Source organism: Ixodes scapularis, unplaced genomic scaffold (genome assembly GCF_016920785.2).
Source record: "Ixodes scapularis isolate PalLabHiFi unplaced genomic scaffold, ASM1692078v2 PGA_scaffold2__306_contigs__length_199485367, whole genome shotgun sequence".
In the NCBI taxonomy this organism is placed as follows: domain Eukaryota; kingdom Metazoa; phylum Arthropoda; class Arachnida; order Ixodida; family Ixodidae; genus Ixodes; species Ixodes scapularis.
Genome location: NW_024609857.1, coordinates 164041933 through 164054915, shown reverse-complemented (window position 1 = coordinate 164054915; position 12983 = coordinate 164041933). Strand labels below are relative to the sequence as shown.

Genomic DNA, 12983 nt, shown 5'->3' with positions numbered 1-12983 from the left:
AGAAACACTTCTTGTTTAGGACGCCGAGCGTCGCCTCTCTGTTCGCGGAATGGAATCGTTTGATTCCAAGAATAAACCGTAGTGCGTCAGGCGATTGCATTTCTTTTTGAAGGAACAAAAACAAACAAAACTGATACAGAGGGAAAGAAATAAGTCTAAGAGGATCGTGAGACCTGTGTAACATATCATAAAAAACAAATTTCTCCAAGTGAGATTGCTCTTCAGTAAAGACAGCAGTTAAGTTGCTCTACTCATCTTGCCAGTCTCGGGTGTTTGATTTTATATGATGCACGCTCACTATATGAAACCAATTCAGACATTTCCTCATCTATATGCTTTGGCCGATAATCCAGAAGTAAAAAAAGGTCGGTTTTTTTAATCCCTGCTACACAAAAGGTTGCATTGACACCAGGACAAAAACAAGGTACTTAAAGGCCATAACTTGCACAGCCGCCAAAAAATGATTAAAATAGATTTGAAACTAAAGTGGAGAGGTAAGCATCGGATATCGTATCATTCTCAGATTTCGCTTTCTTAATGATGGTATATAGGATGAGCTAGACCATTATTATGCTATACCAGAAAAACGAAACAAAAAAAATCTAAAGAAGCGCGACTATGTAAAGAACTGACCGCTCTCAAACGGCACTTGCGCTTTGAATATAAGCTTATGCCGCTCGCGCAAGTCACGCTTTTTCACAGGGATGAGAGACACTGAACAGACAAAAGCAAAGGAAGTATAAGACCATTTCCCGGCGAATAGAGCATCCCTGCTGCGACCGCTTGGCCTTTGCCCGGCGTCGGATGGCCACGCTCCAGAGCCGTTTATTGGGAGAGTTTGGTCATACATTTGTTTGAATAGGCGAGCATCTCGGGGCCAAACACAGGCCTCGAAACAGTCACCTAGCGGTGGTCGTGAGCTCTAAATATCTGACACGACTAATTTAAGTCGTTTTAGCATAGCTCGAGTAAGAAGGTATCACTCTTGTTGACTGAAAACTTGGCTCATGTTAGGGTTTTGTCACGTCCATATTCAACTGTAGAATAAACGAACCTGCGGTCCAAACCAGGGCCGACTTGCTAGAAACAGCGTCTCAGCTGAGACTGGGGGAAGGAAAGCACTGACAAAGCCAGCGCACGAGCCGTGTGGGACCGTCTCAACCCGAGCTGAGCAAACCACGTCTCAAGACGCTCGCGCGCCCCACCCTTTGCAGTGTTTTAATAATAATAATAATATCTTTATTTGACTCTGGAGAGCGGCGGCACCGCGGAAAGGCAACAGCCCGTACCATGGAGGCCCGCGGTGCCGCGTCTAAGGAAGATGATAATCCGATGAGTATATACATGCAATCAAAATTAACTGTTGGGCTAGTTGGCTACACATTGTATAAAAGTTCAAAAGCGCAAACACCAAGAAAAAGAAGAGGGGACAGGACAGAGCGCTTACTCCAACTGGAAGTTTAATGCATTCCCCGAGGAAGACATAAAAGAAGAATTAGGTATGTGAAGGTAAAAAAGAAGAAGAAAAAAATTAATGTTATAGTTTATAGACGCATTAAAAAAATTTTAAACTAAATCTTACCCCTTGACACTAGCGAAAAAATGTAATAAAAATTCAGAAATATAAACAAAATCAGTAGGGCAAAGATAAGGTTAGAAAACACTAAAATGACCCGCGTTCAGGAAAAAGGTCGAGGTATCTCATCTCTTTCTCGGACAGCGCTAATAGAGAGTTTTAGTAGATTGTTCCGATACCCCCGATAGCCCCGATAACGATACTATGCATGCGCAAGGGAGGCGGTGGCTGAGTATCGGGTATCGTTATCGGAGTCATGGGAACGATCTACTAAAAGTCTCTATTGATGGTGCGCTTATGCAAGCTCCCCCGAGAGACAATATGGTTTTCGCTTCATAGAGTTCTCGGGATCTTTTTCTATGGTAATGCTTGAGGATCTTAGTCTGTTGGAATATGGGTGTGCAGTGGCAGTCACGGGCATGTATGGCGAGATGTCCCGATGGTGATGATTTCAGAGAAAGGTGATGCTCTCGAAGTCTCACGTTCACACGTAGTCTACGAAATTCCATTCACATGTGGAAAAGTCTACGTCGGACAATCTGGGCGCTGTGTGAACGTGAGACTTCGAGAGCATCACCTTTCTCTGAAATCATCACCATCGGGACATCTCGCCATACATGTCCGTGACTGCCACTGCACACCCATATTCCAACAGACTAAGATCCTCAAGCATTACCATAGAAAAAGATCCCGAGAACTCTATGAAGCGATAGGGAGCTTGCATAAGCGCACCATCATAAGCGCTCTCCGAGAAAGAGATGAGATATTTCGACCTTTTTCCTTTACGCGGTTCATTTTAGTGTTTTCTAACCTTATCTTTGCTCTACTGATTTTGTTTATATTTCTGAATTTTTATTACATTTTTTCGCTAGTGTCAAGGGGTAAGATTTAGTTTAAAATTTTTTTAATGCGTCTATAAACTATAACATTAATTTTTTTTCTTCTTCTTTTTTACCTTCACATACCTAATTCTTCTTTTATGTCTTCCTCGGGGAATGCATTAAACTTCCAGTTGGAGTAAGCGCTCTGTCCTGTCCCCTCTTCTTTTCCTTGGTGTTTGCGCTTTTGAATTTTCATACTATACACGCAAGATGACGACGAGATGAATTGTTGCTATTGCGGAGGATGTCAGTTCAATTTGAAGATGTCAACATTTCGTTGAGGTTGGTCAGCAGCGGGCCAAAGGGATCTGCAGTCTGCCGTTCGATCGGTGCACGATTGCACAAAGGAGCACCAGGAGCGTGATGGTGCTGTCGCTCACTGGGGTCGAAGCATCAGGCTTCAAGGGGGTAGTCCAGTCAAAGCAGAAAGCTGCCGCCTCCGAAGTACCGAGACCTAGGGATTAGACTGAGGCACCGCAGACGTCCGGTGTGGCATCCTCTAAACGTCGTCGTCGTCGTGCTGTGAGATTGAACGTTTCTATTTCACGCTTTAAATGTTTCCAATATTGTGACGTCGCGGTTTGCTGATTGGTCGACGCGTTTTCACATATTTAGTTTACGCTCTAACCGCGGGGGGAATATTCAGCGCTGGCGGCGGGCTTTGCTCCGCCTATTGGCCAAACTCTCCCAATATACGGCTCTGCCACGCTCTGCCCTACAGCGCCCTCGCCGGCCTCATTGCACATCGTGACACACTCACGGCCGCCGGGCGGCACGCCTCATTATTCTAGTGCACACCTAACAACGTGACACATCTATGACGTCATCAGGCGCAAATTGAAGGACCACTTTTTCGAACGTGGTAAACCATAGCCTCCTCTATACTCACAAAGCCTGGCAGTTCGACGATGGAGCCATCGAGCGCCCGGTCGCAGATTTGGAGCGAGAGGATCTGGTGGCACAGAGTATTTCTCGGGGAGCCTGTAGTCAGCGCACAGCTTTTGCAGCGGCGAGGACCCGAAACATGTTTTTTTTAAACCCGACAAGAAAAGAAGCGGTAGCGCAAAGAACGCGAGGAGCACGAGCGGACATCCCATCGCTCAGGACAAGTCTGATTCGGCGTCTCGCCGCAATGGCGCGCCCATTACATGTCTCTCCTCTCATCCGTTGTCTGCCGCTCTACTTTTTCACTTTCGGCGGCCGCGTCTCATGGCGATCTGCCAGGCATTGTCAGTATAGAGTAGGCTATGGGTAAACACACCATTCGGATTTGCGTTTCGGGCACCATAGAGGCGCGACCCGGAGAGTTGAAAAATATTTAACTCCTAGCGTTCGGGTAAATCGGAAGCCGTAAAACGTCACCGGCGACGTCATACACCTGGCAAACAAGTTTCGGTTTCCGGGACCCGCAATCCAGTTTGATTTCGGCCGCGCTGCATTCACAACGCACACCGTAATACCCAGAGAAAAGGCCCGCCTAATATCGATAGAAAATTGGATGAAAATAAGGGGTAAACTAACTTTCAGTGTGCCATAAAGCAAAAGCTGAACATTTTGCAAGTTTAAAAGTTTGTAACTATCGAAGCTTGTGATCGCAGGAAGGGGTAATGAACCAAAGATGACTGTCTTTTCAGCGATGTTCGCTTATCTTCCGCTGGGGTTAAGTAACACAGTTTTTTCCGAGTTCACCATTCGCCAGGGCCCTGCAATTACTGGAAGTGGGCCATCTTTCGGTGTTTCTGAAGAAATAGAAAATCGTGCCAAAAATAGGGGTGTGCCATCTTTCGGGGGTGAAGCATCTTTGAGGATATTACGCTACGTTAGATAAATAATGTCTAGTCTCCAAACAGAATTCAGCTCAATAAGCAATCGGCACAAAAAAAGTTGCATAAGTGATTGTCGGCAGGGATGATGAAATCGCCGAACGCGGCGCTGCGTTGTCACGAGTACACCGAGAGCGAGAATGACTGGGCCGTTTCCACTTTTGAATCTCGGGGGTGTTTGCCGGACAGTTATCGTTTGCAAAGATTTTTGCTGATAGCTACTGTCGTTTATATTATTTCACAGGGCGGGCGTCAATAACGTTAAAGAAGCGAATGATAATAATAAAAAAAGACATCCCTGCTCTCTGCGAGCAAGCGAGAAAAAGACTCGCGCCCGGTCTTGCCTGACCCGCACAAGTTCGAAGCAGAAAGGTGGTGGTTTGAAAGCGCGCTTTGGAAACGGCGCCACACTACCGACCTCCCCCGTGCTGCCAAGATGAAACCCGGCAGGCAATCTTGTCCCAGCTATGTTGGCTTTAATGTTGGAGTGACTGCAGCGCTACGTGTCGACCTTTCGCCGACCCCGCAATCGCTCGCTCGTGCAAATATATTTTAGTGCCGACTGTATTGCGCGTTGGTGTCAAGCACCAGCACCAGCAGTGTCATAACACACTTCTGGCTTTATCCAGGGGGTGCTCGCTGGCATGATCACTGGCATCGCGGTATCCATATGGTTCACAGTGGGCTCATCCCTGCACCCCAAACACAACAACTTCTTACCCACGTCGACGATTGGTTGCACGAAGTTTAACGAGAGCATCAGCCTGGGATCCTTCGACGGACCACAAGCGCCAAGGTGAGGGCCAACAGACGGCTGGGCAGACTTTTTAAACTTGTAAGAATCTTGGATGTACAATGCGTGCAACTGTTAAATAGAACGCGCAGACGGTGGCCGAAAAACGAAGAGAGAGGGGCGTGGTGCCGCCAGATCTCACCGGCAGCTGGCGAATCTGGTTACTTCTGCTTCTGCTACGCTGCCCGGAACGCGTCTTCGATTGGTGTGTTTTTTACCGCGTCCTAAAACGCGGTTCCTCGATTTCCGTCTGATGATGTCACAAAAGTGTCACGCTGTCCCGGGCCTCAATCCTGGCGCTGTCAAAGCAGTTGTGGTGGGCGTGGCAGACCCCTGTTATGTGCTGCACCTCGCTTCCCAGCTTTGCAGTCCACGGAAGCTTCGGCAGTTGGGAGATGAGACGCCGTAGCGGCAGCAGCGACACTCGCGTTCGCTCGTGCCTTTTTCTGAAAATTCTCCACCCAACCGCCAGGATCGCAACGCACTGCAGAATGACACTCCGGCTTTTGTGACGTCATATATTGGGACCACTTTCAATGTATGGGCGGAATAAGACGCTAAACGCGCCAGTCGGAGACGCTTTGCAGGCACCTTACTTCTGCTGCCGCTCACGTGCTCATTCTTTTTACAATGCTTATTCACGTGCTCACTTTTGACTCAACTGACATATTTATTTGAAATACCCTCAAGGTACGTTTTGTGCACATGTTGTTTGAGTATGTTTGAGTGGTCTGATGTCTTTGACAGAATATCAGGCGCATAGTATCAATTTCGGATAGCCGGGCCCCAGCACGCGCTCGTTCTCTTCCTTCGTGTTTCGGTGGCTCGTGCACCCTCGAAGCTTACGAGAGACCGAAGTGTTATCGAATTCGTAGGAAGCTCACCCTGTGCCAACTGAAAGAATTCCCCGGTGTATTTGTCCTGTCAGTTATATTCAGTGTCCTTGAATAACTGTTTGTAGTGACATTTGTTTCAACGCGCAGCAACCACCACTAAAATTGCCCCCCCCCCCCCCCTTCCCTCCATAAGGATATTTTATATCTCTGCTTCCCATGGCTCGCGAAAAGTCACCCATGAGTGCACTCACTCACCCTAACCGATCAGGCTTGAGGTGAGGGTGAGTGAGCGGCGCGAGTTCGGTGAGTTCACTTTAGTTCAGTGGCTTCATGAGTTCAGTAATTTCATGCGTTCGGTTAGGTCGCGTAAGTTTATGAGGTCGGTGAGTGCATGAGTTCGGCGAGGGGCATGAGTTTGTAAGTTCAGCGAGTTCAGGAGTTCGGTTAGTGGCGTGCGTTCATGAGAAAGGTCCCTGATGTGCCATGGATTTGATGAAGGTTTGCGAGGTGACGTCGAGGAAGGGCGGGTTATGTGACCCTTCTGTACATTTCTGGGGAAGGTAAGTTGACGCTCGCTTCGCAATGGATATGTTAGCTCGTACGGCTGGTTCTCTATGGTTGATGAGAAAGGAGGAAAAGTGCCCATGCGGAAAATAGTGGGTAGACCTCAAGGCAACTAGCATCGAGGTCTACCCACTATATTTTTTTTCAATCAGCCAATAAGCGCTCGGCGTTCTGACATCATACCCACTATCCTTTCAATCAATGTTCCGCGTCGTTCTAACGTCACTGCAATCCCTGCGCAAGAAGCAGACGACTTGCTCTCCGCATTGACTTATCTGCGCTCTTCGGCTCCGGCTCGCTTCGCGGCGGCTTGGCGTGGTCATTTGCCGCGCGGCGAAATGTGCACAGAAAAATAAATACAGCACGCAGAAAGAAATACAAACATGGCCGGGACACGGACACAGTTGAAGACGTTGACGCTACAATATACATATAGTTACAAAATACACTGGAAGAGACAGATATAATTAAATCTAGAAATCGGATGATTGAGATAACTTCAACGCCGAGGTAAGGCAATGCGAAGGGAGAGCAGCCAGCAAAAACCGCAATAGTCCTATAGGCAGCTAAGGACGCTTTTGTGATCGCGGTTATAAAGCACCGGCTACGTATACGCCCCATTAAACTGGCTAAATAAAATTCTCGCCTCGAGCAAGCGCTTGAATGTGTTCTTTTTCACTTTCCTGCCTCTGCAGTGCAAAACAGGTCGCGGGTTTATAGCTTAGGCGACATGAAACACCATTGAGCCGGCTAAAAAAAAATGGGATGGTCGCGAGTCTGTAGCTCGAGAGACATGCATCTCTCTATAGCCGGCTGAAGCACATTGAAGTGCGGGAGGCCCATAGCTTTGGTGGCCTAAAACACTATGGAGTCCGCTAAAAAAAAATTTTATATTCGCGAGTTTATAGATTTAGGGATGTACACCCCTCTATAGACGGCTAAAGCACATTGAATGGTCTACGATATATAGCATTAAGGTTTAACCCCACCGTGCATGGCTTTTTGGTGCTTTTCCGACGGCCTATAACTTTCTTTCTATGTATCTTGCAATTATAAAGTTAGTGTCACATTAAAGAGCAGTTCTTCAACAATGCTTTAATGTCTTAATATCACGATTATTTTTAGTTGTTAGTTAATTATTTGGCTTTTAATAGACCATAGTCTCTAATATTGAAAAAAATATTTCTCGAGTTATAACGTCACATCGTCCACGATATTTTACGTGAGCGTTCGGTTAGATGTAATAAAATAAAAAAGTAAGCATCGAACTGTACAGATAATGTATATTTTAAAATAAAAAATAAAGTTTAAAATTGTAATATTTTATGGCGCTATAGAAACGGAATCACGTCAACTAATCAAAATAACGAGACATTAAATTATGAAGCATCCTTCGATATTACATTTTCCTGAACTTCCATATCGATATATTACACGTTAAGAATGTTATAAGACCTCAAACTTTTCCCATTCAGTTAAGGCGATTTGCAGTTTCTTAATATAAAGTACAGATGGCGACACGTGTTCAAGAACAGCTTGATGTGCATTTTTCGTCGTGTGCCGCTTGGAACGCCACGTAAAAGACAGAAAAAGCGCCAGATGTCGGGTTGTCAGATGCCTGGGTGCCCGCAGTGAGCGAGCCAGAGATGTGAGAACAAGCGCGAGGCTCCGGGTGCACCACAGCTACTTTTGTGCGCGTTCTACTGTGCGTTGGTACACATGCCCTACGCGATCCAAATGAAATGGGCGCCATGAAATGCGTTCTGCCATTTCAGATTCCGCCACGTATGCGAAAACATTTTAATGTTTTTATCACTTGCATAAATCATTTACGATATCAAACTATGCTTGTCGGAATGGTTCGACTATATTTTGTTTCAAAAACCACCTCGGTGGCTCTGAAGTGGCAGTGACATTAAAACGTCTAAGTTCCTCTCAGCCAACGGACTGGCCCATGAATCTATATTTGTCGGGTTTAAATATCGGCCGAGGTGCCCGCAATCCGACGGAGGCCAATGTGAGATTTCGGTTGCACGTCAAAAGATCTACGGTTAGTCAAAATAAACCCGCAATAATTATTTGTTTTTTATTTGGGCGTGTAAAGTGCTTTTTGTTGGTTTGGCTTGTGAAACCCTATGATCTGAATATTTACTTTGATTTACCTTAGTTCGGAGCGCAACCAACGCAAAGGGCTGATGAAGCCACTGAAGCAGCGCCAAGAGCGCGAAGTTAAGCTGTTCGTTCTCTTTATGTGCCTATGCGGTCGGACTAAACTAGACCCACTAAATAAGCTACGCTTCATACAGATATGGATGCTTAAACTGATAAAGCTTCAGATAACTGGTTGTCAGTTATCTTAAGCTTTATCTGAAATCACAGGAAACGCTTTTTCGTCCTTCACAAATGTTTAAACAGTTGGCGACAAAGCAAAGCAATATTACGTGAGCTTCCTGACACCGAAACTATTGTTGAGGAAGTCGCACTTTTGAATCATGACGACCTGCAGTTGCATTTGTTTTGTTACTAACCACCAACATGGCGGCGCCCAAAACAATATCGGGGGAAGAATTGCCGATACTCTAAGTGCAGCCCATTTGGTCTAGCTCACGGGATAAATAAAGTGCGGTGGGGATCGTTGGCCAAATGTAGGCTCTAGCCGAATGTGTTGTGGCACCGCAGATCAGAGCACGTGGAGAAATGCTCGAGTGCGAGCTCCGTTCAAAGCACGGAGCTCCCGCTGCAGAGCGTGTAGGGACTAAATCTTCTCGATGTATAGACAATTGCAAGCATGGCGCCACAAGTGGTGCCCCATGCGTGCAAGCGCGTGCAACGCGCGGGTGAACGTACCTTTGGCAAGCTCGTAATCGCACGGGCGTGCCTGCTCGAGCAGAGACATGGCGGCGGCCAGTCGCCCAGCTTGCAATCGTGTATAGACCTTTCCAGAAAAGGGCTGCTGGCCGGTTTCATTTTCAGCGTTCGTGCGTATCGCGCGTGATTTGCTCGCGTTCCGAAGCGACGCACACGCACGTGCTGAGCTGTGGAGATCGCACGCTGACCTGTGGATTTGTAAACATTGGAAAGGTCTATTTGCGTTGGTGTTTCAAATAACCTCAAAGGTGCCAGTGCACGAGGCCCGTGTCTCGACCGGCCCTTGGACACAAATGGCGACGCAGCACTAATACATTCGAGTTGCCCGTGTGGAACGTGTGCCACACGGGCAACTCGAATGTCATTTACAACGAATGACATTCATGTGATCAACGAATCGGCTCGCGATCTGTCGCGCGTGGAACGCCCCACGCTCGGAGTGTCGCGCGCTGATTGTCCGATCCTTCAAATGCCATTCGTTGTAAATCGAATTCGAGTTGCCCGTGTGGCACGGGCACCGTGGGCACGGCCGCACGGGTATATAATGACTGGCCCTTGAAAGCGAATGGCGGCGGAGCGCCCGCTCGTGGCACGTGTCTTGCGCGTTTTCACAATAATGGTTGGCGGTACTTGTAAAAAACGCGTTTATCAAGGGGCTTTAGCACGAGGGACCCTGGGTTCAGTCGCCCATCTGCATCCTACCGTCGTGCGATCGTGTATCACATATACGCATAATGCACGTTAAAGACCCCGAGCTAACAGTTGCACTGCACTTTTTATAACCTTCATCGGGTAACAATGTCGTCCTACGAAATCGCTGCTCTCTAAAAAACTAAGGAATAATTTTGAATGCGCCGTTACATAGCATTTTTAATGTGTGTTCGCGTTTTTTTATTTTTATTTTTTTGTCTACATCTTTAATTATGTGGCTCTTGCTTATAATGAAACAGACTATAGTTGTCAGACTTCTGGAAACATATTATATAACTAAGAAAATAACACGTGCACGTAAAAGTAAAAAAAAAAAAAGGAAAAACGCATAGGCGCACTTAATAAAAATAATTGAAATAATAGATTCGACTATAATTGTGTTTTCAAAGGTTTGAGCACCCCAAACGCTAAAAAAGCGAGCTCGGTGCTTTGGATGGTGCGCTTGTTCACTGGAAGTGTAGTTCAGGACAGTATGCTCGCACTTTGCTGTTCCGCTTCGCTCGCAGGATAAAACTAAATACGTTATTGGTAATGTATTTAGTGAAACAAAGCTTACCTTCTGCATATGTGCAACGCCCTCAGTTTTCGCGTGATTACACGCTTGTTTATCATTATTGTTTTCGTCTCCCACAGCGATTCAGTTCGTGCTCTTTTGTGTGCTTCATGATTTATTAGAGACCAAGGTAACCCAAAAGCGTTCTTTTTCGCTAATTCCAAAAAAATAAAAAACCTATGCAACTTGCCACGTGTGCCACAACCGATAGAAAATATTCTAAGCTTCACATATGGCCGCTTGCCTGACTAAACATTGTTGTTTGTCAAAAACAATTGCGATCGTATGAAATCACGTGGGAAAAACTCGTTCTAACACGCGACCATTGGCATGCACTGAATACTCATAATCGGCACCGAGATGATTGGTGGCCATCAGCAGGTGGAGGTTTTCTACCAACCCAGAGTTAGTATGTTTCCTTATTTCTGTTGTAAGCAATCAGGAGACAACTTACACCAAATCTGAGGGTAATAAATTACTATGAGCATTCAAACACAATGGCCTGAGCAGTATATGTGTACAAGCTTTAGCTTTTGATGCACCCTTAACTTTCGACACGCTAAACGCTAGTGTAAAACGTAGGGCTGTTTCATTCTTAATGAGCGTACCATGTGCCTGCTTACACTATATTTTATACAACGTCAAAGTCTACCCGTTTGCATCGTTTTAATTTTCGCACACCACTGCTTGCGCGCATGAATCACCAAATTAAGACTGGCACAGGATGTCACAAAACAATTTACAGGTTTTTTTTTTTTTACCGCAAAAATAAACTACGCATTGCGTAACCCTCATTCTCCGCCCAAAGGTAGCGCTAGGTCACAACCAGATGCCAAAGTTTCATCCCGAACGGACACCTTATTCAAAAATTATAAGTGATTTTCTGAAAATTCCAATGGGAAAAATGAAGCCCATCTTTGCCTGTTTTTCGTTTCTGGTGCCATAGAGCTCCATGTATTCGAAAACTCCGTCGGCCGCTATTTTCCCATTGAACTTTTCAGAAAATCACTTATAATTTTTGAAGAAGGTATCGTATTGGGCTGAAACTTTGACGTCTGGTTGTACCTCTAGCGCTACCCATGGGTGGAGAATGAGCGTTCGGCGATGCCTAGTTTGTTCTTGCGGTAAAACGAAACCCTGTATTTTTTTTCTTTTGTGACACCCTGCAAGTTCCTTAAACTATGTGCAAAAGCTATCAACAGACCCAGAATCTTTGCCTGGTCAGTCATTGAATGTATCACCGAATTCGTATTAAAATTATTAATTATACTTTATTGCTGTGAGTTTATTTTTAACCTCGGCATTTTTTATTATGACTCCCGTACCAGTCCTACTTTGGGTTTATCAAACTCAACATCTAAACCTGAGTGTCGTTTTTTGTGTTTTCCGGTCTCGTGGTTTGGGTCGAAATAAACACCCAGCTACCTAAATGGGACACCTGACCGCCCAAAAAATAGTCTTTTCTTTTAGGTAGTTAATTCCTCAAGCTAGAATTTTGGAAACCAGACTATGACGTCATCAGGTTTTGCTGGAAATCCACAAAGATCCAAACACCTGCACGATAAAAGGACCGGCCCGTCATATCGCTGCCCGCAGAGCCGGGAAAGAAACGCTCGGTCACGGACTTCTGGAAGATTCGCGTTCATTCTTGCACCAGAAGGAACTTTCGCCCTGTTTTCTTGTCCTCGAAAGTGCCAGTTCATCCTCGCCCCGAACGCGCGACGCTGGAACCTTCTTTGTCGAACTTTCGAGATGGTGACGTGACGCACTCTAGATAAGCAGCTGCCAGCGACCTTGTCGAGTCAGTCTCGCTCTCGCTCTTTATTACGCTGCCGAATCGCCGCCTGCTTTTATGCTGCCTCGACGCTCTTTGTTTACTTTTTTTTTGTTTGGAACAAGTTCGCCGATTAAGCCTTTATTTTTCAATTCACTTTCGTCCTCTCGTCACCTTCATTCGTATCAGAATAAATCTGATCACATTGAAATATGTGGTAATTGTCTTATGAAATCTCCGATAACGGCGCACAGGCAATTTTATATTTTTCAACGCGTCGGTAGTTTTGTTGTGCATGTGTTTCGCCATTTGGCTCAGGACGATTTTCGCGTTTTGTTCTGCCCATATTTGCTGGAGACGTGAGCTCGGAGCGTGGCAACTGGCCTTCTTGCACGAGGACTGGCGCAGCCGTGCGCGTTCCAAACAAAGCTCGTACGGAGAAAACCAAGCAAGGGACCAGGGATGTCAAATTCTGGATATAGAAGAATATCCAACTGTATCGAAGCGCCACCACACATGCTTTCTCGCATTGATGTACAGGCCTGGAAGGCGATCCCACCGCCATCTGTTGGTTCAGAATCACACTAACCAGGGGTGGGGTTGC

The 12983-nt window shown here is 46.1% G+C and overlaps 1 protein-coding gene across 1 annotated transcript in view; it reads left to right on the top strand.

Annotated features, from left to right (window-relative positions):
- Window positions 1–5080, top strand: part of LOC120838063 (sodium-coupled monocarboxylate transporter 1-like) — a 167116-nt gene extending 162036 nt beyond the window's left edge. The window contains exon 13 of the mRNA XM_040207804.2: window positions 4910–5080. Within this exon, the coding sequence (XP_040063738.2) occupies window positions 4910–5080 (171 nt within the window). The remainder of the gene's footprint in view (window positions 1–4909) is intronic.
- The last annotated feature ends 7903 nt before the right edge of the window (window positions 5081–12983 follow it).